The 27,707-nt window shown below is 35.1% G+C and overlaps 1 protein-coding gene across 3 annotated transcripts in view; it reads left to right on the top strand.

Annotated features, from left to right (window-relative positions):
- RSRC1 (arginine and serine rich coiled-coil 1) overlaps positions 1–27,707 on the top strand; it is a 440,238-nt gene that overhangs the window by 98,490 nt on the left and 314,041 nt on the right. For 2 of the 3 annotated variants that reach the window (XM_082625183.1, XM_082625182.1), the window contains one exon: positions 15,928–16,101. The exons of the other annotated variant lie outside the window; for it this stretch is intronic. In XM_082625183.1, the coding sequence (XP_082481309.1) occupies positions 15,928–16,101 (174 nt within the window). The remainder of the gene's footprint in view (positions 1–15,927; positions 16,102–27,707) is intronic. 3 annotated transcript variants of the gene reach the window in all.

Below are 27,707 nucleotides of genomic sequence, written 5' to 3'. Positions count from 1 at the left end.
GCTCTTTTAATTAGGGACATTTAAAAACAGTTCAGGGACTTCCCTGGTGACGCAATGGTTAAGAATCCACCTGCCAATGCAGGGGACATGGGTTTGAGCCCTGGTCTGGGAAGATCCCACATGCCGCGGAGCAGCTGAGCCCGTGAGCCACAATTACTGAGCCTGCACTCTAGAGCCTGCCAGCCACAACAACTGAGCCCATGTGCCACAACCACTGGAGCCCGCGCGCCTAGAGCCCGTGCTCCGCAACAAGGGAAGCCACCACAGTGAGAAGCCTGTGCACTGCAACGAAGAGTAGCCGCTGCTTGCTGCAACTAGAGAAAGCCCGCACACAGCAGTGAAGATCCAATGCAGCCAAAAATAAATAAATAAATTAATTAATTAAAAAATAAATTATTAAAAAACACTTCACCTTTGAAAAAATACGTTATTTTTATACATTTAAAACTTGAAATTATAAATATAGCCTACCCATGAAATTATTGGCCAGGCAAACATCATTTTAAGTTTTAAAATTTATATTCTACTTCTATATTTAAAGTGGTGATTTTAGTGCTAATAAGAACTAACAATTGTGATCTCATACTTATTATGGGCAACCATGAAAAACCTCATCCAAAAGTTATAAGGTTTAAAATATAATGCTGGTAGCTACCAGCTGCTAAAGAATTTCATTTGCTGATTGTATTCTTTTACTCCTTTGTAATTTAAATGTCTTTATTTAAAAAGTTTGACTTAAGGATATTGTAAAGTATATAGCATTTTAAGATTAGATGGTATCCAGACATACAGTCCAATGAGTTAGTCCAATGTAATTGGAGGAATTATTAAATGACACTGACCTCATTTCCTTTAGAACAATGAAAATTAATAGTTTCACGTTTTATTAGGCTGATATTCCAGATGTAGTGTACATTTAATTAAGTGTAGTTTCCTTTTAGTTATGGTATGTGTATCTGTTTTTTGTCGCAAATTCTTTCTAGTTTTACAGTTTTCCACATGTTTTCTTTCACCATTTATGATTTTTTTCAAAGCAGAACTATAAGGATTTAAATCACTTTAGCATGCAGCAAAACAGTTCCCATTCAAACAATAAACGCCATTTTAAAAGCCTTTAGATCTTCTGTCACTTCATAAATATAAATGTATAAAAACGTTATGCAGTTGTAGTGCCCACCTGCTAATTAAATGCAGATTTTCTCAAACTTACTTAAAATCTGTCTGTTTCAACTCTGTCTCTGTTCAGAATACATATGGCCCTTGTGAAACTAATTATGCTTATGGAGCAGCTGTTAAATTTAGTGCAACTAATTTTATCCAATATTTTACATTTTAATTGATTACCTGTGAAGAAATTAGCAAATTAACACTTATTGTACAGTAACTCAATGGTCTTTTATGGTTACTTTCAGATTTAACAAGTGAACCAAGCACTGATGGAATAAAGACATTTCTAGGACTTTTAGACAGGAAAGTTATTGGTGGATCTTGATTATCTGGTGTGAAAATTTAGGAAGACTGATGAGTGATGCCAAGCATCTGTGTGTTCTGTATCTTAAACATGAGCAGCAGATTGGAAAGTAATGGCTTTTTCACAGAATTTTGGTAACATATGGGCTTATCTGGATCTGAGAAGTCTTTGAAGATCTTTGAACTTGACTAAATGACTTAACCTTTGCCACAGTGGGTGGGTTATATGCTTTTTTAGGGGGAGGCATTGGCATTCTGCTTATTTTTTTTTTTTTGCTTTTTTTCTTCCCAATTCTACCTTTTAATATCTTCTCTTAAAAATGGGGGGACTAGAGATGATGATTGGGCATTTTTGATGATTGACATGAGAATTCTAAGATACTTAGTTGACTGGATCTACTTATAATAAGGTGGGGTTAAATCTTTTGATAATATTTTAGAAATGAACCTGTCTAGATATTTATTTTCTTTTTTATAGGTTTTATTGGAAAATGATACCGCAGTCAGATCTTACTGGCAGTGGGCTGTAATTGAAAGGACGTGGACAAATGTCGGTTCAAATTTCAGCTCTATCACACATTGGTTCTGTGGCCTCTGAACTTTTCAGAGTTCAGTTTTCTTAAAGCAAAAACCAAACCAAACCAAACCAAAAAAATAACCCAACTTGCCTGCCCCTAAAGCAAGAAAAAAAATTCCCACCAAACACCAAGAGGCGATGACAGTAACAACTATATGTTTAATACTCTGGAGAATTAAAAGAGATAAAATAGATGAATATAGCTGACATACTTCTTATCATGTAGAAGTCCTTAGTAATAATAGGGGCAAATATCGTGCCCTACAGCATTTTGCTAAAGAGATACACTAAGCAAGTGTATTATTTTGCATATTTTAGAGCATTAAATATCAAATAAATGCAGGATTGGCTTTCATTTTTATTTACCAGCTTTGAATTCTGATAATTCAGTTGTAAAACTTGATGCAAATTTTAGGTCCAAGTAAGTGTATCTGAAATTTTGATAAGAAAGATTCTTCAGTTAGGACACTATGAATAGGGAATTACTGTGTCAGAAATATACAAACCATCCCTGTTTACAAACACTTGTTCTATAGCAACTAGAGGCTTCATCCTCTGCCCCTAGTGAGGACAGTTAACCTTGGTTTTGCAGTTTAAAACACTTGGCAACTGTACTGATCCAGATAGATTTCTCTAAAGTAGATGTAGGATCAAGTATTGACCAAAGCTGAAGAGTATTAACCCACTTAATTTATCTTAGTTAAAATTCAGAATGTGTGTCTTTCCCCCCCAAAGAAATAGCATTTTGTTGTTGGGTATATTTGAAATAGTCTTTTAATATAAGGTTTAAGGTATTTTCTGTCAATAGGCTTCTGTGAATTGGATTGAAAAGCCATAGTGATTTTTATGTGAGTTTCAAATAACAGACTTATAAATGAAGTTTCAAATAATTTTTTTAGCCTTTGCATGGAGAATTTTAAGCATTCATTAAAACAGAGAATAGTATAATAAACCCTCATGTAGCCATGATCGATCTTCATCAGGTAGTATTTTGTCAATATCAAGTCTTGCTTTTAAGCTTTGTTATTAGGATGGATCCAGAATACCTTTACTCTATGGCTAATTTAGCTCCGGAATTAATACTTGACTCTATACAATATCTTATGTACAAGGTGTCTCAACTCTGGCAGGTAGAACACTACTTCTCCCCAATATATTATTCTGGATTTCTGTTGCTGTCCAGTGTATTTTTCCCTGGTCCCTTGGAATTTCATTTCACATATTTGTAGACTGGAACTTGTCAAAGATCTAGAGAGCCTCAGCAGATTTCTGGATCCCTCTTTCTGTCCAACTTCCTTCTGTTTGGTATAATGCCTTACAAAGTCTAGCACCTTGGCTTCCTTGAAGGTCTGTCTCTGTCTCCCTAACTCAGCGAGTCTAAGAAGCTTCATTTGAGTTCCCTCTCCTTGCTCTGTGGCTTGGAAACTTCCCCAAGGCAGTAAGCTGGGGCAATCCTAGGGTTCCCTTTTTTGTTTCCCTTTTCTTGGGGAATTACACTTCTGTGCCGCCAATTGTCCAATGTCTGACATAGTTGTTAAATACATTTTGTTTTCTTTTCTACTTGTTTATGGTGGGAGGGCTATTCCCATGGCCTTTAACCCCTATGGGTAAAAGGCCATTTAACTGCAAAACTGATTATTTTATTGTGATTTCTGTATTTTTCTTTGGCATTTCCACCAGGGGTTTATCAATTTTACTAATCTTCTCTAAGAATTAACATTGTCTTTCTTGATCTTCTGATTCATTATTTAAAAATTTTTTTTCTTTATTTCTTTCCTTTTACCTTCTTTGAGTATAGTTTTCTTTTCGTAGCTCCTTGAGATGGAAGCTTAGATCATTTATTTTAGCTTTTATTCTTTTCTAATATGTGTATTTAGTGCTACAAATTTTCCTCTTCACTGTACTTTAGCTATAGCCTACACATTTATTTTTTTCCTGCGGTACACGGGCCTGTCATTGTTGTGGCCTCTCCCGTCGCGGAGCACAGGCTTCAGACATGCAGGCTCAGCGGTCATGGCTCACGGGCCTAGCCACTCTGCAGCACGTGGGATCTTCCCGGACTGGGGAACGAACCCATGTCCCTTGCATCGGCATGCGGACTCTCAACCACTGCGCCACCATGGAAGCCCATAGCCTATACATTTTTTTTCTTTTTTTTTTTTTTTGCAGTACACGGGCCTCTCACTGTTGCAGCCTCTCCGGTTGCGGAGCACAGGCTCCGGACACGCAGGCTCAGTGGCCATGGCTCATGGGCCCAGCCGCTCTGCGGCATGTGGGATCTTAATTTCCAAACATTTGGAGGCTTTTCTAGTTGTCCTTTGTTTCTTTTTTTCTTCACTGTAGTTAGAGAACATAATCTGAAAGACCTTTCAACTTTGAGATGTGTTGAGATTAGCTTTATGGCCCATCATAAGATTTATTTTAGGAAATATTACAGATACACTTGATTAAAAAGGAATGCAGTTAAATAGGTGAATTTAACCATTTGTTCTAATCTTCTATGTCTTTACTTTTTTTTCCCATTTAAAACCTGCTTATTTTATCAGTTACTAAGAGAGCTCACAGACAGCTCTTGATTGTAGATTTTTCTGTTTTTCATCAAGTTCTACCAGCTTCTGCTTTATATATTTTGAGGCTCTGTAAATAAGTGTATGCAAATTCAGGATAGTTTTATATTCTTTTTGGAGTGACCTTTTCATGAAAGTCTCTATTTCTAGAAATATTTCTTACTTTGAAATGATGTTTCAGATCATGTATGATGTTGATGTAATTTCACCATCTTTTTGTTAGTGCTTGCATGATATCTTTTTCTTTTCTTTTACTTTCAAACTTTGTTTTTATATTTAACATGTTCATTTTGAAAGCTCGCTATAGTTTTTTTTTTTTTAGTCTGATGGTCTTTTTCCTTCAATTGTATTATTTAGTCTATTTATGTTTATTGATTTCTGTTATATTTGGATTTAAATCTTCCATCTTATTCTTTGTTTTCTATATGTCCAATCCAATTTTTTCTTTTTCCTACTTTCTTACCTTCTTTGGATTACTTTTATTAGCTTGTTAGCTTACTTTCTTTTTTTGTTTTTATTGAAGTATAGATGAATTACAGTGTTGTGTTAATGACTGCTGTACAGTAAAGTGACTCAGTTATACATATATATTCTTTTTTCATATTCTATTCCATTAGGATTTATCACAGGATATTGAATATAGTTCCCTGTGCTATACAGTAGGACCTTGTTGTTTATCCATTATATGTAATATCAGTTTGCATCTGTTAATCCCAAACTCCCAATCCATCCCTCTCCCACCTCCCTAACTTAGTTTCTTTTAATTTTGCTTTGAGTGCTTAACCTAGAAGTTGTAGCATGTCCTTGACTTACTAGAGTCTAACATAAATTAGTACTTTTGTCACTTTTTTTTCTTGTAGTTTTGGTAGTTAAGGGTAGCTTAACTAGGTGTAACATTGTGAGCACATGTTTTCCCCCTTGAGCTCCTCAAGGAAAATTAAAGCCATTTTTTTGTGTGTGTATCTCACAGTTGAGCAGACTGATGCCAACTTGACTTTCTTTATATCAACTTAGAGTGTTCTTTTTCCTTTATCATTAATGTGCAGTAACTTCATCAGGATCTATCTCAGAGTTGATTGTGGTTAATCCATTTCCCCATATATACAGTGGATCCTTTCTACATGTAGATGCTTTTAGTTCCAAAAGTGTCTTTGGATTATGAATGTAATATTAGTTCTCTTACCTTGTTTTTTCTTGTTCTGGAGCCTTAGTGAGGTTTGATGTTCATTGTCTGCCTTGTCTATTACTTACTTCTTATCCTTTCTACTACTTTCATTTATTTTATTTTAAAAAATTTTGGGGGTACTTCTCTGGTGGCACAGTGGTTAAGAATCCACCTGCCAATGCAGGGGACATGGGTTTGATCCCTGGTCCAGGAATATCTCACATGCCACAGAGCAGTGAAGCCCGTGTGCCACAACTACTGAGCCTGCGCTCTAGAACCCACAAGCCACAACTACTGAGCCTGCGCGCCTAGAGCCCATGCTCTGCCACAAGAGAAGCCACCACGGTGAGAAGCCTGTGCACTGAAATGAAGAGTAGCCCCCACTTGCAGCAACTAGAGAAAGCCCGTGTGCAGCCACAAAGACCCAGCGCAGCCAAAAATAAATAATGAATTAAAAAATTTTTCTTTGGAGTATAGTTGATTTACAGTGTTGTGTTAGTTTCAGGTGTACAGCCAAGTGAAACAGTTATACATATACATATATCCACTCTTTTTTAGATTCTTTTCCCATACAGACCATTACAGAGTATTGAGTAGAGTTCCCTGTGCTATACAGTAGGTCCTTATTAGTTACCTATTTTATATATAGTAAATGTGTATATGTCAATCTAAATCTCCCAACTTATCCTCCCCCCTTACCCCCTGGTAACCATAAGTTTGGTTTCTACATCTGTAACTCTGTTTCTGTTTTGTACATAAGTTCATTTATACCCTTATTTTAGATTCCGCATATAAGTGATTTCATATGATATTTGTCTTTCTCTGTCTGACTTCACTCAGTGTGACAATCTCTAGGTCCATCCGTGTTGCTGCAAGTGGCATTATTTCATTCTTTCCTATGGCTGAGTGATATTCCACTGTATATATGTACCACATCTTTTTTATCCACTCCTCTGTTGATGGACATTTAGGTTGCTTCCATGTCCTGACTATTGTAGATAGTGCTGCAGTGAACATTGGGGTACATGAATTATGGTTTTCTCTGGATATATGCCCAGGAGTGGAATTGCTGGATGATATGGTAGCTCTAGTTTTAGTTTTTTGTTTTTTTTTTGGCGGTACGCAGGCCTCTCACTGTTGTGGCCTCTCCTGTTGCGGAGCACAGGCTCCGGACATGCAGGCTCAGTGGTCATGGCTCATGGGCCCAGCCGCTCTGCGGCATGTGGGATCTTCCCGGACCGGGGCACGAACCCGTGTCCCCTGCATCGGCAGGTGGACTCTCAACCACTGCAACACCAGGGAAGCCCTATTTTTAGTTTTTTAAGGAACCTCCATGCTGTTCTCCATATTGGCTGTACCAATTTACATTCCCACCAACAGTGCAAGAGGGTTCCCTTTTCTCCACACCCTCTCCAGCATTTATTGTTTGTAGATTTTTTGATGATGGCCATTCTGACCACCATAAGGTGATACCTCATTGTAGTTTTGATTTGCATTTCTGTAATAACTAGTGATGTTGAGCATCTTTTCATGTGTTGTTTAGTGATCTGTATGTCTTCTTTGGAGACATGTCTGTTTAGATCTTCTGCCCATGTTTTGATTGGGTTGTTTGGTTTTTTGATATTGAGCTGCATGAGCTCAGTAATTTTGGAGATTAATCCTTTGTCTCTTGTTGCATTTGCAAATATTTTCTCCCATTCTGAGGGTTGTCTTTCCATTTTGTTTATGGTTTCCTTTGCTGTGCAAAAGCTTTTAAGTTTCATTAGGTCCCATTTGTTTATTTTTGTTTTTAATTACTTTTTTTAAAGTTTCTTTTTCTTGGCTCTTTTATCAGCAATGCCTATGTTTCATATTATGTGCCGTGTTTAATTAATGTTGGAATGTTATTTTATAGTCTCTTCTTCACTTTTTGTGTTGTGTATTTGTATCACCTGAGAAATTTGTTTCCAACTTTGATTCATTTCTCATAGTTGCTTTGTATGGATGATAGATTCATTTTTATTTTTTTTTGGCCACGCTGTGCGGCTCTCAGGATCTTAGTTCCCCGGCCAGGGATTGAACCTGAGCCCTTGGCAGTGAGAGAAGGTGTCCTAACCACTGGTTTTCCAGGGAATTCCCTAGATTCTTTTTTGTTGTTGTTCATGATAATGTCCAGAATTTTCCTGGGTTGGCAGTAACAGAGAATTCAATTGATGGACTGAAGGTTTTGGGTGACTTATAAGATTTCTTGAATGACACTGCATTATTATTAATTCAGTGAGGTGAAGTTTCTTTAATAAATGGGAAACTATGGGAAAAGCCAGGTCTGTTTTCAGATCCTTTGATGTCATCTTGTTTTTACAGAGCCCTGAGCTTCAGCCCCTTGATTTTTAGTTTTCTTTCACCACCAAGCCACCAGTGGACACTTCCCTTTTCAAAAGTGTATCTCTTTCCTAGAGTGTAGGTCCTTTTAAAAAATCCCCCTTGTTGTTATGGTTTTATTTCAGTTTCGGTTGGGGACGAAAGTAGATATCTGAGTTCTAAATGTCATCTTGACATAGAACCCATGTTAGTTTATTCAATGTAAGAATATTAAGTATAATTTTAATTGCAGTTTTATTTTATGGTAAATGTAGTCCTTATTTTATAGTACTCTACTTAAGAGACTATTTGAAGTATTGTAGTTATTGTTTTTGATAGATAAAATATTAGGATATTTATTTTGATTACATGTCTTTAGAACTTATTAGCCAATTAAGAAACTTGACAAATTGGTTTTTGAGGGCAGTAATTCATTTTCTTCAGGGATGTTATGGTGATTCTTCCTCTTCTGTAGATATTGAAAGCATTTATCTGGTATAATAGGACATCTTGCTGTCCATTTATTGCTTATATATTGTGTGTTCTAGAGTGCCACATTTTTTATCAAATGTTTCTTTGCTAATAATATATCTTCATATTGGCTTTGGTACTCTAGAGACTTCTAGAGTGATTTATCAGAAACATATTTATTTAAGGAATGAGGGAAAAATAACATTCTAAATTTTAGTATAGTTTCGTTGACTTTTTTGTTTGTCTGGTCAGAGTAGGAAATCTCTTTACTCTTTACTTTGTTCTTAATGGAGAGCCTTCAAATATGTAATTAAATTTACTTAATAAAGTAAATGGGGTTGTTCATAGTCTAGGAAGTGAGTTTTACTCAGAATTGTTTAAAGTAATTCTCATGACTGAAAAGAAGTCAGCAGCTTAATTCATTTAAAATCTGTATTTGATTTTGTGGTCCTTTTTACAGCCTTTAATAATGTTGCAAAAACTGTGTTTTGGCTTTGCTATCTTTTCCCTATTTATTCTCTTCAGAGTCATTTTTTGCTTCTTGTAGCCTATAAACGAAGTTGAGGTCTACAATATGAGAATTGAAATAATCAATATTAAGACATTGCTGCGATATTTTAAAACTTATTACTTTCTTTCAATTTGACATCATGGGTAACTTAAATTATAGATCTGCTATTGCTGTCTAGGTCATTGAGCCACATCAGCAACATTTATAAAAGAATATTCCAGACTGGCACATGTTTATTGTATGGAGACGTAATGAGCAGAATATTTTTGGAGAATGGTAGGCATATGTTTTCTACAGTGGAATCTTTGTGTTAGGGAAAACCATGAGATGAGTTTGGAGATAGTTGAGTTTATTTCAGGTATTGGGTAAGTTGGGAGGAGTAGAGATTAGGAAAGTAGTTGCTGTTGGGAGAGTGAGGCAGATAGTAATTGATAGAAGGCCTCTAATTGTGGTATTTAGCTTTGCTATGATGGTGATAGAGTGATCCTACTTTCTGGTTTCTCTGGGACAGAGCCAATTTAGGCCTGTTGTCCTTATGTTTATAGTGCCTTGCTGGACTCTAAAAAAAATCCCCTTTTATTTTCCAAAGGCTTGGATGATAGGTGATATGATTTTCATGTTAGTAGCAAACTGGTGAAGATCATGCATGTATTTGGCTCCTGAGGGTTTCCTGTGGAGAAGATGATAATCTTTAACCAAGATTATTATTATTTACCTTCCTATATAAAAGAAATATATTGAAACTTAAGTAATCCTTATGCCAGCCTTAAGATTTTAAAGGTCTATCAGAATCAGAATACTTCTCTTTACTGGATTAGCTGTGGTATGAGAGAAACATTTCATATTCTCTGAATCAGATTTTACTCATTCATTTAGATTAGTACAGTTAGATCCCACAGTTACTTCTTTAGATCCCACAGTTACTTCTTTCTCATTGCCTGCCTACTCCCAAATCACCTGTCTGCTATCTCACAATTCACTGGTGTTATTATTTAATCCTTATAATAACCCTGAAAAGTAGTTATTATCAACATTTTGTAGATGAGGAAACAGATGCCCAGAGAGGAAGTAACTTGTTTGAGGACACCATTATATGAGAATTTTCTTTATTTTTTAACTTAATACTTCTGTAGCTTTGGGTATATTAAGAGCATATACATTTAATTTTTAAGATACAGTGAAAACATGATTTTACCAAAATCTACCTTAATCTACCTACCATTTTGTCCAACAGTATATTTTTCTTAGTGGCAAACCACTAAGAAATGAGCTTACTTCAAAGTTTTATTTTAAAAAAAGAAGCTCTTAGGGATTTGTTATTAGAGTTTAAACTAATATTTAACTCTTTGTCTTTTATTACACTATATTTTCACTAGTTAAGTGAAAAAGTAATTGCCAGAATCATAATGTAGAACCAAATTAAGATAACGTGTGTGTGTGTGCGTGTGTGTGTATATACTGTATATGTAGTGGCTCTGATTATCACAAAAAAGGCCCCCTTCATTTTTATTATTATTATTACTTTCTTTTAATCAGAAAACTTTAGTCTGATTGATTATTTTTCAGAGATTTTAGAATAATCTGTTAAAATTTTTACATATCCACATATAATAATAATTTCATTAGAGATGAATAGATAATGTCTGTGGGGGCAATAAATTATTGATAAATTAAAACTTTATTTTGTGTGGAAAGAAGCATGTGTCAAAATTGAGAAGGAGTAGTCAAAGAGAAAATGAAGGAAATTTAACCTTTGTAAATTAGTATAATAAACCCATGTTGACATTCCTAGCAATAAATATTGTAACTTCTCAAAATCACATATTAAAAAAAAAGTTTGTGATCTAATGATACAGTATTGCTCTTCACTCACTGAATGAACCAGCTAAGGGTGAAAGAAGACAGAACATACTACCAGTGAAATCCATATAATTCTCTTCAAGCCCTATGTATGGCCTAAGTACCCAGAACTAGTTCATGTGATCTCTTTATCCACAGTCTTTATTTATTTAGGTAATTTGTGTTTGCTCTTTTCTTTTTTGCTTGATCAGTCTAGCTGGGGATTTACCAAATTTGTTGATATTCTTGTGGAACCAGGTTTTGGCCTCGTTAATTTTCTTTATTGCTTTCTATTCCATTGATTTTTGCTCTTTAATGTTTCCTTTCTTCTACTTACTTTGGATATACTTTGCTCTTCTTAGTCTAGCTTCTTAAGATGGAACCTTAGGTAATTGGTTTTAGACTTTTCTTCTTTTCTAATATAAACATTTAAAGCTATAAATTTCCCTCTAAACATTGCATTAGTTACATCACACAAATTCTAACAAGCTATATTTTTATTGCCTTTCAGTTCAAAATATTTTCTAATTTTTTTGTGATTTCTTACTTTACTCATGATTCATTAAGAAGTGTATTATTTAATTTCTACACTTTTGGTTTTTTTCTGGATGTTTTATTGTTACTGAATTCTAATTTAACTCTGTTGTGGTCCAATAAACATTTTGTATGATTTCTACTTTTATACTGATCCTTTGATCATCATGAAGTATCCATTTTTATTTGGGGTAATACTCCTAGTTTCTGAGTGTCTAGGATGATACTTTATTTGATATTAATATATTCATTCCAGCCATTTTTGTTTACATGATATATCTAATTTTAGACATTTACTTTCAACCTGTGTCTATATTTAAAGTGCATATCTTGTAGATAGCGTAGAGTTGTGTGTTGCTTTTTAATTTATTTGGACAGCTTGGTTCTTCTCCAGTGTCTCATTGTGGAGGTGTACTCGATTTATTACTTGTTTTCATCTGAATCCATTGGGGAATAGGACAATTCTACTTCTGTTTCTTGGCCAGGAAATGCTTGATCCTGAAAGTCTTCTGAGAAGACATGTGAGCCTTTCCAGCCTCCTTTTGGAATAATGAATATTTTTAAGAACTATCTTTTAGCTCATCTTTTGGCTTTTTAGCTGTATTTCTTTTTTCTCCCCTTTAAGTGGCTACTGTAAGAATTACATATATGCCCTTATGATTCAGTACTTTAAGTATGTTTCAGTGTACTTAGAGTTACTATTTCACTGTTCACGTGAAGTGTAAAAGCTTTCTAACTGTGTAGGTTAATTTACCTGCTCTGTACTTTATTCTGTAGAGATTATATGTATTATATCCACTTTCATTATAAACCCTACAGTAAAATACTGTAATTTTTACTTTAAGTACATATGTATTTTAACTAAAGGGAAGTCGTTTTTTATATTTACCCATATATTTACCATTTCTAGTGGCCTTCATTGCCTTTCTAAAGGTCCAAGTTTCCATCATTTATCATTCTCTTTAGCCTGAAAAACTTACTTTAGTACATACTTTAATGCATATTATTAACTATTGGTGATTATGTTTTACTTTTCCTTTATCTCAAAGAGCTCTTTGATTTACTTTTTTTAACATCTTTATTGGAGTATAATTGCTTTACAATGTTGTGTTAGTTTCTGCTGTATAACAAAGTGAATCAGCTATATGTATACATATATCCCCATATCCCCTCCCTCTTGCATCTCCTTCCCATCCTTCCTATCCCACCCCTCTAGGTGGTCACAAAGCACCTAGCTTATCTCCCTGTGCTATGTGTTGGCTTCCCACTAGCTATCTATTTTACATTTGGTAGTGTATATATGTCCATGCCACTCTCTCATTTCGTCCCAGCTTACCCTTCCCCCTCCCCATGTCCTCAAGTCCATTTTCTAAGTCTGCATCTTTAATCCTATTCTGCCCCTAGGTTCCTCAGAAACATTTTTTTGTTTGTTTGTTTTTAGATTCCATATATATGTATTTGTTTTTCTCTTTCTGACTTGCTTCACTCTGTATGACAGGTGCTAGGTCCATCCACCTCACTACAAATAACTCAATTTCGTTTCTTTTTATGGCTGAGTAATACTCCATCGTATATATGTGCCACATCTTCTTTATTCATTCATCTGTCGATGGACGCTTAGGTTGCTTCCATGTCCTGGCTATTGTAAATAGAGCTGCAATGAACATCGTGGTACATGACTCTTTTTGAATTATGGTTTTCTCTGGGTATATGCCCAGTAGTGGGATTGCTGGGTCATATGGTAGTTCTATTTTTAGTTTTTTAAGGAACCTCCGTACTGTTCTCCTTAGTGGCTGTATCAATTTACATTCCCACCAACAGTGCAAGAGGGTTCCCTTTGCTCCACACCCTCTCCAGCATTTATCATTTGTAGATTTTTTGGTGATGGCCATTCTGACCGGTGTGAGATGATACCTCATTGTAGTTTTGATTTGCATCTCTCTAATAATTAGTGATGTTGAGCATCCTTTTATGTGTTTGTTGGTAATCTGCATATCTTCTTCAGAGAAATGTCTGTTTAGGTCTTCTGCCCATTTTTGGATTGGGTTGTTTGGTTTTTTGATATTGAGCTGCGTGAGCTGCTTGTAAATTTTGGAGATTAATCCTTTGTCAGTTGCTTCATTTGCAAATATTTTCTCCCATTCTGAGGGTTGTCTTTTGGTCTTATTTATGGTTTCCTTTGCTGTGCAAAAGCTTTTAAGTTTCATTAGGTCCCATTTGTTTATTTTTGTTTTTATTTCCATTTCTCTAGGAGGTGGGTCCAAAAGGATCTTGCTGTGATTTATGTCATAGAGTGTTCTGCCTATGTTTTCCTCTAAGAGTTTTCTAGTGTCTGGCCTTACATTTAGGTCTTTAATCCATTTTGAGTTTATTTTTGTGTATGGTGTTAGGAAGACCATCAGCTTGACCCAGCATACATCATATATACCTATACCCAGCAAAAATATCCCTCAAGAAAACAGAAGTAAGTAGAACACTTATTTTTGTAAGTAGAACACTTATTTTTGCTGGGTATAAAATTTGGGGTTGATTTTTTTTTTCTTTCACCACGTTTAGAATTTTGTTCCACTGTCTTCTGATCTTCATTGTTTCTTACGAGAAGCCAGCAGTAATTCATGTCATCGTTCTTTTGTATGTAATGTGTCCATTTTTTCTCTGAATACTTTCAAGATTTCGCTTTGTCTTTAGTTTTCATCAGCTTGACTATGGTATTACTAATCATGGTCTTCATATTTATTTTGGAGTTAACTAAGCTTGTAGAATCTGTACATTTTTTGTTCACTAAATTTGGGGAAATTTTGGCCACCACTTAAAAAGAAATTGATTTCTATCTCATTATTTTCTCTACTTATGAGTTTAAATAAACATGTTAAACACTTGAATGTTGTCACACAGATATTATAGGATCTGTTTTTCTTTAACATCTTTTTTTCCTCTTAGTTCTTCAGATGGGAAAAGTTTGATTTATCTGTTTTCAAGTACACAGATTTTTTCCCCCTCTGTTGATAACAATCTGCTTCAGATCTCTTTTAGCATAATGGTAATTTCAGATATTGTATTTTTCAGTTACAGAATTTTTTTTTTACTTCTAGTTTGTCTTCTAAAATTTCTTAACATTATATTCATTACAAACATAGTTATACTTACTACTTTAAATCCTTGCCTGATAACTCCAACATCTGGCTCTACTCGGGGTTGTTCAGTATTGACTATCTTTTCTCACATTTTTCATGTTTCATTGTATACCTAGTAATTTTGTATTTTATCATGGACATGGTGAATGTCATATTTTGAGTACTCTGGATTCTGTTACATTCCTCTGAAGAATATTGATTTTTTGGTTTACTTTTTTTTTAAAGCATAGAATTAACTTAGTTGAATTAAAATTACAACAATTCAGTCTCTTTGGGGCAGTTGAAATTTTAGTTCAGTTCTTTCATCCTTAGCTATTTGGAGTTTGCCCTTCATATGTATGATGAAGGGTTCAGCCAGAGATTTGAATAGAGTTTACAACTACAATTTTTGGCTCTTTTAACGGACTCTTTTCCAGGATTCCCCTTTCATTTTCATTTTGCGATGGTTGCCTTGAGTCTTTGTTCTGGGATTTCAGGCTATAAATTTGAAAGTTTTCTGTTAGAGCTTTAGCTTTCCTGCATGGCACAGACTTAGGCTTGTCCTCAGAAAAGAAACTGATAAAATGGGAAACTTTCTTACTGCTGTTTGTTTTTTCCAAGTCTTGGCATTGCTCATCATTTTTGGTTCATAATCTAATTGCTTGAAATTACATTAAATAAATCAGCATATTTATATGCTGAGATTTTGTTCCTTTTTAAGGTCAGTGCCTTCTTTTGGTCACTATTCAATGACTTCAGTTAGTTATTTTTTTATAGTTTCTATAGGATCATCAATCTGGTAGAGGCTTTCTTGTCAATACTGTAAGGCAGGATCTAAAAATCTTTACTTTGTAAAAGCACATAATATATCCTAATACTGTCCTTCATTTTATGCAAAGAATAGCTGGATTATAGTAGAGTAGAGGAATAGTTTTATTCTAACAATTAGAAATAGGAAGTTAGGTAGAATCAATATAGAAAGTAGAGATTGTAGGGATAGGGAAGACCCTAATCCTTGCAGATTAGAATATACACTTACATTTGTTATATTATCTTGAAGAGATTTGAGTAATGAAGATTTGACTTGAACTTTAAGACTTTTTTGACTAAGCAAACACTAAACCTTATATTCCTGTAAAGTTGACACATATGTTTCCCTCATGTCATTTAAAAGAGTATTATTCATAAAGAATCATCTTTAGATGCTTGCTTCAAACAGTTATTTAACTGAATCCTTAACTAAAACTAAATCCTTTTCTTTCAGACAATTTTTAAGGATATTTTTATTTCATAATACAAAATATACACTAAATGTATATAATGAAATCTACTTATTGTAGGTCCCGATCAAGACCACGTCCACGTTCCCATAGTCGAAGCAGTGAAAGGTCCAGTCACAGAAGAACACGTAGTCGGTCTCGGGATAGAGAACGACGTAAAGGCAGAGATAAGGAGAAAAGAGAAAAGGAAAAGGATAAAGGCAAGGACAAGGAATTACACAGCATCAAACGTGGGTAAGTTGAAGCAGATCTAAAGCAGTGATGACTCTGTGATTCCATAGCAATATTCAAACTAAATTTTCATCTTCTGAGGTTTTTCTAAGATGGAAAAAAGAGGAGAATATAGTAGAGAATAAAGAAAGGATAAACCAGAATAGTTACCTCAGAGTTTTACTATGCTTCCTTTCTATTCCTGTTTTCATTTAATATTTACAAAACAAATCTTAGAAACAAATAGCACTGTCAAAAGTTAGTATGTCAGTAAAGGAAAATTTACATAATTTGTTAGGAAAGTTCCATGTTCTTTATCATGAATACAATATTTAAAATTTGAAGACTGCTTACAATTAAAGATACCTGTTAGCTTATTGTAAAGCTGTTAGGGGAAAAGGATAAAGATGGGACGAAGGGAGGGAACCATGTGATTTACTGTTGGCTAGACCTCTTTCAATGTAGAATGAGGACTTGGTCAATGTTAAGGTATATGTATGTGTTAGATGAGTGTATGTGCATATGGGACCCAGAATTTATTTTTTCTGGAATTGATATCATTGAAACAGTTATTCTGCTTTTGTCTGTTTGGAGGTTGAAGTCCACTCAAAACAGTTTATTTAATTAGAAGATGTTAAAGTGAAATAAAATCTTGTTTAGTCGCTTAAATCTGTGGTCCCCAACCTTTTTGTCACCAGGGACCAGTTTCGTTGAAGACAGTTTTTCCATGGACAGAGGTGTGGTGGTGAGGCTGGGGGGATGGTTCAGGTGGTAATGCGAGCCATGGGGAGCGATGGAGAGTGGCAGCTGAAGCTTCGCTGGCTTGCCCACCACTCACCTCCTGCTGTGCAACCTGGTTCCTAACAGGTTGCAGACTGGTATCAGTGGTTGGGGTGGTGGTTGGGGACCCCTGGCTTAAATTACAGCTTCTTGTTTGTTTTATTCCAAACCGACATTGGGATCTTTTATTCTATGAAGTGTTTAGAACATCTTAGAATTTATCCTCTTTTGTTAGTCTTTCAACACCTTATATATGTTCTCTCTAATACTTCAATACAGAAGTGTTTATCTTTAGCGTATCACTTTTCAGTATTAAATTGAAGAGCTTACCAAGATTTTGGATATGGTTCCTTGAGATCTTGATTCTATGAAGAATTAAGTTTATTAAAGGTTATGGGGCTCTTCTCATCCCTCTCTTTTTCACAGTTGTCTGTGTTTTTATTTTTTAATCCAGATTTACAGTGATATTATATAAAACTGCGTGGATTGTTGGCTTTTACGTATTCTTTGAAATGATAAATTTGTGGTGGATTTTGGGAGAGTGTAACATTATTGTGTGACTTTCTTTCCCTGATCACCCCATAGCCATTAATGTACATTGAGCAGTTGTGGTCCTGAAAAATTCTGAGTTCTGTCTTTTTCTAGTTTTAAGGACTGTTGAATGTTATAAGAGAGGAGATAGAGTTGGATATCTGGCTTTAAAGTTAGGGAGCCTGACTTAGCCAGAGTTGGTAGAATGGAGTGAGGATCAGAGAGGATATGGGGGAAATCTGTTGATAAAGGGAGGAAGTCAGGAGGATGACAGTTGAAGAGAGGATGTAGAGTAGGTTTCTAAGACTGGAAAATATGGACTAAGAGGTTGAATAAATTACGTCAGTCAAGGAAATGCCATGCTCCTTGTTCTTTTTTTCCTCCTCCTTTTGGTTTACATTTTAGATATTACATGACTGTGTGAAATGACTATGATTTTTACTGGTCATTAAATCTTTGCTTTCTACTTCACCAAGTTTTACTTTTTAGAATAATATTTACACGGTTGTGTGAAGTTGATATTACATAAAGCATTATTTGGGGTATTTTAAAGGTAAGAAAAATGAGAGCATGAATCAAAAGGGAGGTTGGGTGGCTTCAGGAAAGGGTTCCATATGGTGACATTAATTTTGAAGGTAGGCACCAGCTTTACAGGTTAGATTCTGCCATCACTCAGAGCTGATTTTGTTCAAGGGACTGATTCCTGGATGACAGGTTCACAAGATAATAATGTTGTATTTGTCATTATTTCTTAAATCTCAACAAAGGCAATGAACAAGGTCAAAACAAGAGGTGTCAGTTGAAGGGCCATGAGTACTGATGCTAAAAGCTGTGAGTAGCCTGATTTAGTCATCTTCATGGTTTTAGTGGACCATAGTACAGGGTGGTGTTATGTCAATGTGCCCTCCCTTCTGATTAGTGCTAAGGCCACAGGAATTCATACCTTTTAGTACGATTTGAAATCAGGATTGGGGTGGGGGTTGATGTATACATTTAATATGGTAGTATCTATATATGACAGATACACCCCGTTTTGCTCCAGAAATAACTTATATATATATTTTTTACAGCTTACATGTTTATTTCCTAAACCTGATCTTTAAGCCATTCAGGGCAGAGCATGGGTCTTATACTCTTTTGTATTACTCAGTGTACCTAATGTACATGGTAGTTTTTCATAAATATTTATTGGGTATTGATCAGATATGCTCATTCATTCATTTGTTCACTTGTTCAGTCAACAATACTTGAATGCCTTCTATTTGTCAAGTATATGTTAGGTAATGGGGACATAACGGCAGGCTAGTTTTACTTGGAGATTTCATGCAGGTGGCAAAATAAGCATATATAGAAGGGAAGATATATAAGTAATTACAGTAAAATCAGATGAATGTTTCAGTAGGAAACTGTTATGTGTTAGGGTACTTTTGGCTATAAGTAACAAAACCTAACTAAACTAGCTTAAACCAAGAGCAGCAAACGTTTTGTGAAGAGCTAGGTAGTAAATAAATTAGGCTTTCTTGGCCATATGCCTCTGTTGCCAACTACTGAACTCTGCCCTTTTAGCATGAAAGCAGCCGTAGATAATACTAAATGAGTGGCATGGCTGTATTCCAGTAAAGTTTTATACTTTATTTACAAAAATAGGCAGCTGGCTATATTTGCCCATGGGTTGTAGTTTGTCAACATATGGCTTAAACAATTAAGTACATTTATTGCTAATATAAGAAAAAGTTCGGAGGCAAGCAGACCTGCGCCCTTTTTATCGTTCCAACAGGCCAGTCTCAGCACATTGGGTTTCATCCTCAGTTTTGACACATTTTGGTTGCAAGATATTTTCATGAACTTTAAGCTGGTTGAGCTAGATTAGTCAGAATGTTACGGACGGGCTCTCAGAAGAAGCGATGTTTATACACTGAAGGAAGGAAGAGATGGGAAAGAAGCGTGCATGCAAAATGAACTCTATGTGGAAATACTTGGAGGAAAGCAAGGTGGGTATGGCATATTTGAGAAACTGAAGTCTCATGGGGATTAGTTTAGAGAAGAAGAGGAATAATGATGAGAGGTGATTATTGGAGTATATGTTATGCTAAGGAGAGTTAATTCTAAAGGCAGTGAGAAGCCAGTGAAGTCTCAAGTAGAGTAATTTTATGATCAGGTCTACATAAGGTATGAACAAAATGCTTTACTTACAGTGGACATAATAATAAGCATCTAACATTTAAATATATTTTCTAGGTATCAGAAATTTTGCTAAGCATTATGTATTATCTTATTTAATTTTCATAATCTAGTGACATAGGTGCTTTTATTTTCCCATTTATACAAATGAACACTTGTGATCATAGGGCTTGTAAATAAATGGCAGAGTTAGGTTTCTAATTCAGGTTCACTGACAACAGCATCTTGACTCTTAATAATACACTATGTTTATTTCTGTAGTAATCCATGATTATTGATGATGATATATAGTGTTTGAGATCAAGTGATATGCTATTGCTTAAACTTTCCTAGAAAATAGCTAGGGAAAACAGAAAAAATTTTCTGTGCCTTGTTTTCTCTGATTGGGTCAGAAATCTGTCATTAGTAAAAGAATGATTCCTTCTTTTCTTCCTTTCTCTTCCTTACTTTCCCACGTCAGCAATTAATCTGTTTATTTAGAATTACTTTTAATTATATTTAATAAAATGACAAAAAATTTCTAGACCTTAATTAAATGTATTTCTGTGATGCTTTTATTGGCTCTTTTGAAAATTTTTTTTTTTTAAGAACACGTGTAGGTGGAGAGAAAAGAAAAAAGATTCACAAATGATTGAATTTGGACTTAGACATATTAGTTCATTGTGATTGTGTGACTCAATGACAAATATTTTAGCTTGTGCTAAATAACCTAGATGCTTCCTCGCATAAGAGAAAATAAAAACTCATGTGATTCTGTTTCTTTATGTATAACAATCTTTGTTTTTATCAAACCAGTTTGAAAATATCAATATTTATAAATATTGATAGAACATAAAGCATACATTTATAAAATATAAAGCAAGGAGAGTAAGTACAATAATGGTAAGGGAATATTTTATAAATTGGGAAATATAAAAGCAGGAGAGAAAGAAATGCTCAAGCAGGAATTTATGAGCCTAATAATAAGGAAGAGCTTTTTTTTATTAGCCTTTTGAGAAAAAAGATATAAAATTAGGCAATTCTGAAAAATGTTTTAAAATAACAGCTAATTAAGTACAAGTTCTGGAAATTCCTGGAACATTTGAATGATTATAATTAGGATTTGTCTATAATGTCATAAGCTGATCTATTTATTTTATAATTTTGCTGAATAAGGGAGGCCTAATATAAACTAGAAGGGTATCAGGAGTTTGTAGGAATTAAAAGGTGCCTTTCCTTACAGCACTGAGTGAAAGATTAATATAAGAAAGACACCGACCAAACCTTGTCTTAGATTTTATCAAAAAGGTTTAATGACTTTAATTTTTAATGTTTTACATTTATAAAATTTGGTTTCTAAGAACAGATTTTGTTTGTTTTTATTAGTTTCCCCCCAAATTTTTAGAACAAATATTCAGCGTATCATTAGATAATTATATTTCTTTTCTGAGGATATGTCTTTGCAATATGAAAACAAATTTTATTAACACTAGAGTTATTAAATTGAAATTGGACATTAACAACATCATTTTAAGCAAGCTTTTATTGAGAGTCAAAAATCAGAAATATGAAACTTGCCATGGCATCTCATAATTACAACTTGGTTTGATGATTGTGAACATTGTACACCCCATTTGAGTCTTCTGTGGATTAGTATCTTACTGAGCCTTCTTTAGAAACATTTTAATCAAATTCCAAAAAGTATAGTCATCCACTATAAAACATTTTATGGACTTCCTTGAAAAATTAGTTGTGAGTAAATGTCAGTGCCACCAGTGACATTCTACTATTGATTTTAAATCATAGTGCCATCCTTAAGAGTAGAATTTGGATGGATTTGATTTAACTTTATTATTATTTTTTAATATCTATTTATTTATTTTTATTTATTTATTTTATTTTTGGCTGCGTTGGGTCTTCACTGTGGCGTGTGGGTTGTGGTGTGCGGGATCTTTTTGTTATGGCGCGCAGGTTCTTCCTTGTAGCGCGTGGGCTTCTCTCTAGTTGTGGCACGCGGGCTTCTCTCTAGTTGTGGCGTGCGGGTTTTCTGTCTCTAGTTGTGGCACACAGGCTCCAGAGCACATGGGCTCTGTAGTTTGTGGCACGTGGACTCTCTAGTTGAGGCACACAGGCTCAGTAGTTGTGACGTGCGGGCTTAGTTGCCCTGCGGCATGTGGGATCTTAGTTCCCTGACCAGGGATTGAACCCATGTCCTCTGCATTGGAAGGTGGATTCTTTATCACTGGACCACCAGGGAAGTCCCTGATTTAACTTTATTTTCAATCATGATTTAAACCACCAGCCAGGAAAGTTTGGTTTAAAGCCGTTATTGCCTAGTAAAATGCTTTCTTAATTTGAGTAACTTTAGGATTCATCCGGAACCTAATTTAGTATTCCGTAGCCTATTCTCCCCTATGATGTGCTACTGTGAAAGGTTGTCACTTTTATTATATTCTTATTAGCTTTTCAGTAGGCGGATGTTGTACTCAGAAATGTGCCCATCAAGACTTCTGGAATATTTTGCCCAAACCCTTGCGTCGTTTATACTTACCTTCCTCATTTCCTTTATATAACTTTCTGAAGCTTTGTACTTTTAGAGAGAGGTTAAGAATTTCCCTCTGGATACAAATTTTGACAACTGAAGCAGTGCTTTTTGGTAGGTAATTGGAGGGGAATGCATTTAAACAGAATTTAAAATTTTTTTGGCCACATCACATGGCATGTGGAATTTCCCCAACCAGGGATTGAACCCATGCCCCCTGCATTGGAAGCGTGGAGTCTTAACCACTGGACCGCCAGGGAAATCTTAAATAGAATTTCTTAAATGTGACTCTCACTAAATCATTTGTCTTAAGTCTTTTTGAAAATATGTATAGAAGCCACTGGGATAGCAGTGAACTTGGGCTTCAGTTATAGCCCATGCTATTATGGGCTATGGTTATAGCCCATTTTTCCTACCTAGTGCTTGGCAGAAAGTGTTGGAAGTGGTTTGGGAATGCTGGACTCTGAGTTTGACAGCAGTTCCATACTCTTAGAGGCTGTCATATTTTTCTTTACCTCTTATTTCTTTATGCAACAGGAAATCATTTATGCTAATTTACCCCTATTTGCATATAGGTTATAGAATTCTGTGGTGCAGAGCATGCTTAGAACTCCTTTTAAGTGTCTGTTTGGATCAAAGCAGGGCTGTGTGATAGCTGTTGTCTGACACCAAGCTGTGTGGTGTTGTTTTCATTAAACATTTATTACACTTCGAATGTGACAGCAGGCAACTTTGTGCCAGGATAACATGTTTTCATGCAAAATTTATTGAAAAAGACGAGACTCTGTAAAGAGATCTTGTTGCCTTTCACCAGTGGCGAAGGGTAAATGTTTGGTTCGAAGGAAATATACCTTTAACACATGTCATTGTAACATGCGAAAGAAGCTTCGTACTGTCAATTTTGTTAAGCAGGTAAACAAAACCATCTTTAAAGTGTGTGCACTGTATTTTTTTTTCCTTTTTAAATTAAAGGTTTTACAATTTCCTTGTGAATTGAATGAATACCATAACAGTGGCTTATTATGTTGTTGGGTATTTTATATTACAGTGAAATTTACCACCCAGTTTCCATTATATGGGTTTGGGTATTTGTCACTAGCTATTAGTTTTGTTTAACAGAAACAATCTGTTATTTTTCAAAAAGGTGAGGTCAAGAAAGGGAATCCATCATAACAAAAAGAATAATCAACAAAAGCAGGAGACAAGGGTTTCATAAGTTCTCCCCCAGGTCACCACCTTTCTCTTATTCATTATATTAGTACTTGTAATTATCCCAGACTTTGCCCAGTGGAATTTGACTTGAATTATGCCTGATACAGCATTAAATGGCATGAATTGTAGGTTCATTCTTTCTTTTTTGTGGTTGCCTGACTGTAAAAAGACTTGGAATGAGAGAAGGTACTTTTATTTTCCTTTTTCATTCCACAAGTAGCTGATGAATTATGGTTGTATGAAGAATTAGTAAGAGTGAAAGTAGCCACAAGCTGGACTTTTTAGTAAGTTTTATCACATGGACTATCAAAAATTTGGTGAGACCCCATACAAGAGGTATTACAAAAATTATGTTGGCATTACCATTCAAGATTAAAAGGAGAGAAGTAGTGAGTTGTATGTGGTGGAAGGAACTTTGTCTTTGGAACCATGCAGAATCCACACAAATCCTCAAATTCTGACTTATTTTGCTTTGGAGCTATTAAAGGATAATTTTTTAAAAAGGTAAAATCATGACTCATAAACATGTACATAAACCCATGCCAAAGCTGTTAGCTCATTAATTAATGAGGGAACCCAGTAAGATGTTACATGGAGCTCAAGGAGAATCCAAAGAACAGACACATACATAGGCCACCAGGAATACTGGACACAAACTTGCTTAATTGATTCAAAATTGTCTTCTTCCACGTGGGAAGGGAAATCAGTTATAACTCCACTGGAAAAATTCTTTTTCATGTCTATGGAAAATAAACTTTTACATTGCTATCAATTATTGATAATTTGTGGAATTTAAAAATATGTCAGACGAGGAAAAGCAAAAAAGTGGAGATAACTTGGAAATGCACCCTAGACAAAACATCCAGTCATCTTATTTGGTCATCTCATATCATTTAAAATTTTTTCCTGACAAGGGCAGGAAAGCCCTTCTTGTTAAGCCTTAAATTTCTTCTGTAAAATTAGGATAATGATAGTTGAAAAGCTGTAAAGATTAGAAGCAGTGTGTGTAAGAGGCTAGTACTAGGATTTCAATAAATGGTAGTTATTTTATTTTTTAATAATAACATAAATTTAATTATTGATTCCCATGATTACCAGTTTCTCAGCTATCATTCTTTTTTCTTACTTTTGTATCTTTTAAAAGAAATATTCCCTCAGCCTTAAAAACTCTTTCTTCCCTACCTCTCCTGACAGTTCTGTTGAAGTTTTGGGCTCATTTTAGAGGTCATATCCTTATGAAGTATTTCCTGCCCCTCATGAGTGTGCTAAATAGCTCTGCAGTTAGCACTCATAGTATCTACACCTAATCTGAACAGAGAGCTTTGTAATAAAAGAGAGCTTTGTATAAAATTTCATAATTGCCAGATTACACATATTCAACATCTTGTCTATTGTATTCAAAATTGTATTTATATTTTCTTGGATCATAACAAGTACTGAAATATTTGTAGAATGTATAAATAAGTAATGGTTTTAGAAGTTGTTTCTAGGTAACTAAATGCAGCTTTTAAGCATTTAAAAATGGTAAAATTGAATTTTGGGTATTAGGAAAATAACCACCTTTTTTCCTACAACTCCATGCCTGGTATAACTGTGCATGTGCACACACATAAACATATCACTTCCATCAAAGTCCCTAAGCTACAGTTTTTTTTTTAACATCTTTATTGCAGTATAATTGCTTTACAGTGGTGTGTTAATTTCTGCTTTATAACAAAGTGAATCAGTTATACATATGCATATATCCCCATACCTCTTCCCTCTTGCGTCTCCCTCCCTCCCACCCTCCCTATCCCACCCCTCTAGGTGGTCACAAAGCACCTAGCTGATCTCCCTGTGCTATGTAGCTGCTTCTGACTAGCTATCTATTTTACATTTGGTAATGTATATATGTCCATGCCACTCTCTCGCTTTGTCACAGCTTACCCTTCCCCCTCCTCATATCCTCAAGTCCATTCTCTAGTAGGTCTGTGTCCTTATTCCTGTCTTACCCCTAGGTTCTTCATGACTTTTTTTTTTTGCTTAAATTCCATATATATGTGTTAGCGTATGGTATTTGTCTTTCTCTTTCTGACTTCACTCTGTATGACAGACTCTAGGTCCATCCACCTCATTACAAATAGCTCAATTTCGTTTCTTTCTATGGCTGAGTAATATTCCATTGTAGATATGCGCCACATCTTCTTTATCCATTCATAGGTTGATTGACACTTAACTTGCTTCCATGTCCTGGCTATTGTAAATAGAGCTGCAATGAACATTGTGGTACATGACTCTTTTTGAATTATGGTTTTCTCTGGGTATATGCCCAGTAGTGGGATTGCTGGGTCATATGGTAGTTCTATTTTTAGTTTTTTAAGGAACCTCCGTACTGTTCTCCTTAGTGGCTGTATCAATTTACATTCCCACCAACAGTGCAAGAGGGTTCCCTTTTCTCCACACCCTCTCCAGCATTTATTGTTTGTAAATTTTTTGATGATGGCCATTCTGACTGGCATGAAGTGATACCTCATTGTAGTTTTGATTTGCATTTCTCTAATGATTAGTGATGTTGAGCATTCTTTCATGTGTTTGTTGGCAATCTGTATATCTTCTTTGGAGAAATGTCTGTTTAGGTCTTCTGACCATTTTTGGATTGGGTTTTTTTTTTTTTTTGATATTGAGCTGCATGAGCTGCTTATAAATTTTGGAGATTAATCCGTTGTCAGTTGCTTCATTTGCAAATATTTTCTCCCATTCTGAGGGTTGTCTTTTCATCTTGTTTATGGTTTCCTTTGTTGTGCAAAAGCTTTTATGTTTCATTAGGTCCTATTTGTTTATTTTTGTTTTTATTTCCCTTTCTCTAGGAGGTGGGTCAAAAAGGATCTTGCTGTGATTTATGTCATACAGTGTTCTGCCTATGTTTCCTCTAAGAGTTTTCTAGTGTCTGGCCTTACATTTAGGTCTTTAATCCATTTTGAGTTTATTTTTGTGTATGGTGTTAGGGAGTGTTCTAATTTCATTCTTTTAAATGTCCCTGTCCAGTTTCCCCAGCACCACTTACTGAAGAGGCTGTCTTTTCTCCACTGTATATTCTTGCCTCCTATATCAAAGATAAGGTGACCATATGTGCGTCGGTTTATCTCTGGGCTTTCTATCCTGTTCCATTGATCTATATTTCTGTTTTTGTGCCAGTACCTTACTGTCTTGATTACTGTAGCTTTGTAGTATAGTCTGAAGTCCAGGAGCTTGATTCCTCCAGCTCCGTTTTTCTTTCTCAAGATTGCGTTGGCTATTCAGGGCCTTTTGTGTTGCCATACAAATTGTGAAATTTTTTGTTCTATTTCTGTGAAAAATGCCATTGGTAGTTTGATAGGGATTGCATTGTATCTGTACATTGTTTTGGGTAGTATAATCATTTTCACAATGTTGATTCTTCCAATCCAAGAACATGGTACATCTCTCCATCTCTTGGTATCATCTGTAATTTCTTTCATCAGTGTCTTATAATTTTCTGCATACAGGTCTTTTGTCTCCTTAGGTAGGTTTATTCCTAGATATTTTATTCTTTTTGTTGCAGTGGTAAATGGGAGTGTTTTCTTGATTTCACTTTCAGATTTTTCATCATTAGTGTATAGGAATGCCAGAGATTTCTGTGCATTAATTTTGTATCCTGCTACTTTACCAAATTCATTGATTAGCTCTAGTAGTTTTCTGGTAGCATCTTTTAAGATATTCTATGTATAGTATCATGTCATCTGCAAACAGTGACAGTTTTACTTCTTCTTTTCTGATTTGGATTCCTTTTATTTCTTTTTCTTCTTTGATGTCTGTGGCTAAAACTTCCACAACTATGTTGAATAATAGTGGTGAGAGTGGGCAACCTTGTCTTGTTCCTGATTTTAGTAGAAATGGTTTCAGTTTTTCACCTTTGAGGACGATGTTAGGTGTGTGTTTGTCATATATGGCCTTTATTATGTTGAGGTAAGTTCCCTCTATGCCTACTTTCTGCAGGGTTTTTATCATAAATGGATGTTGAATTTTTTCAGAAGCTTTTTCTGCATCTATTGAGATGATCATATGGTTTTTCGCCTTCAGTTGGTTAATATGGTGTATCACATTGATTGATTTGCGTATGTTGAAAAATCCTTGCATTCCTTGGATAAACCCCACTTGATCATGTTGTATGATCCTTTTAATGTGCTCTTGGATTCTGTTTGCTAGTATTTTGTTGAGGATTTTTGCGTCTATGTTTATCAGTGATACTGGCCTGTAGTTTTCTTTGTTTGTGACATATTTGTCTGGTTTTGGTATCAGGGTGATGGTGGCCGCATAGAATGAGTTTGGGAGTGCTTCTTCCTCTATAATTTTTTGGAAGAGTTTGAGATGGATGGGTGTTAGCTCTTCTCTAAATGTTTGATAGAAT

The sequence above is a fragment of the Mesoplodon mirus genome, assembly GCF_964341445.2.
Source record: "Mesoplodon mirus genome assembly, chromosome: 6".
Lineage (NCBI taxonomy): Eukaryota > Metazoa > Chordata > Mammalia > Artiodactyla > Ziphiidae > Mesoplodon > Mesoplodon mirus.
The sequence above is the reverse complement of the archived record's forward strand: the minus strand, read 5'-3'. Positions and strand labels throughout refer to the sequence as shown.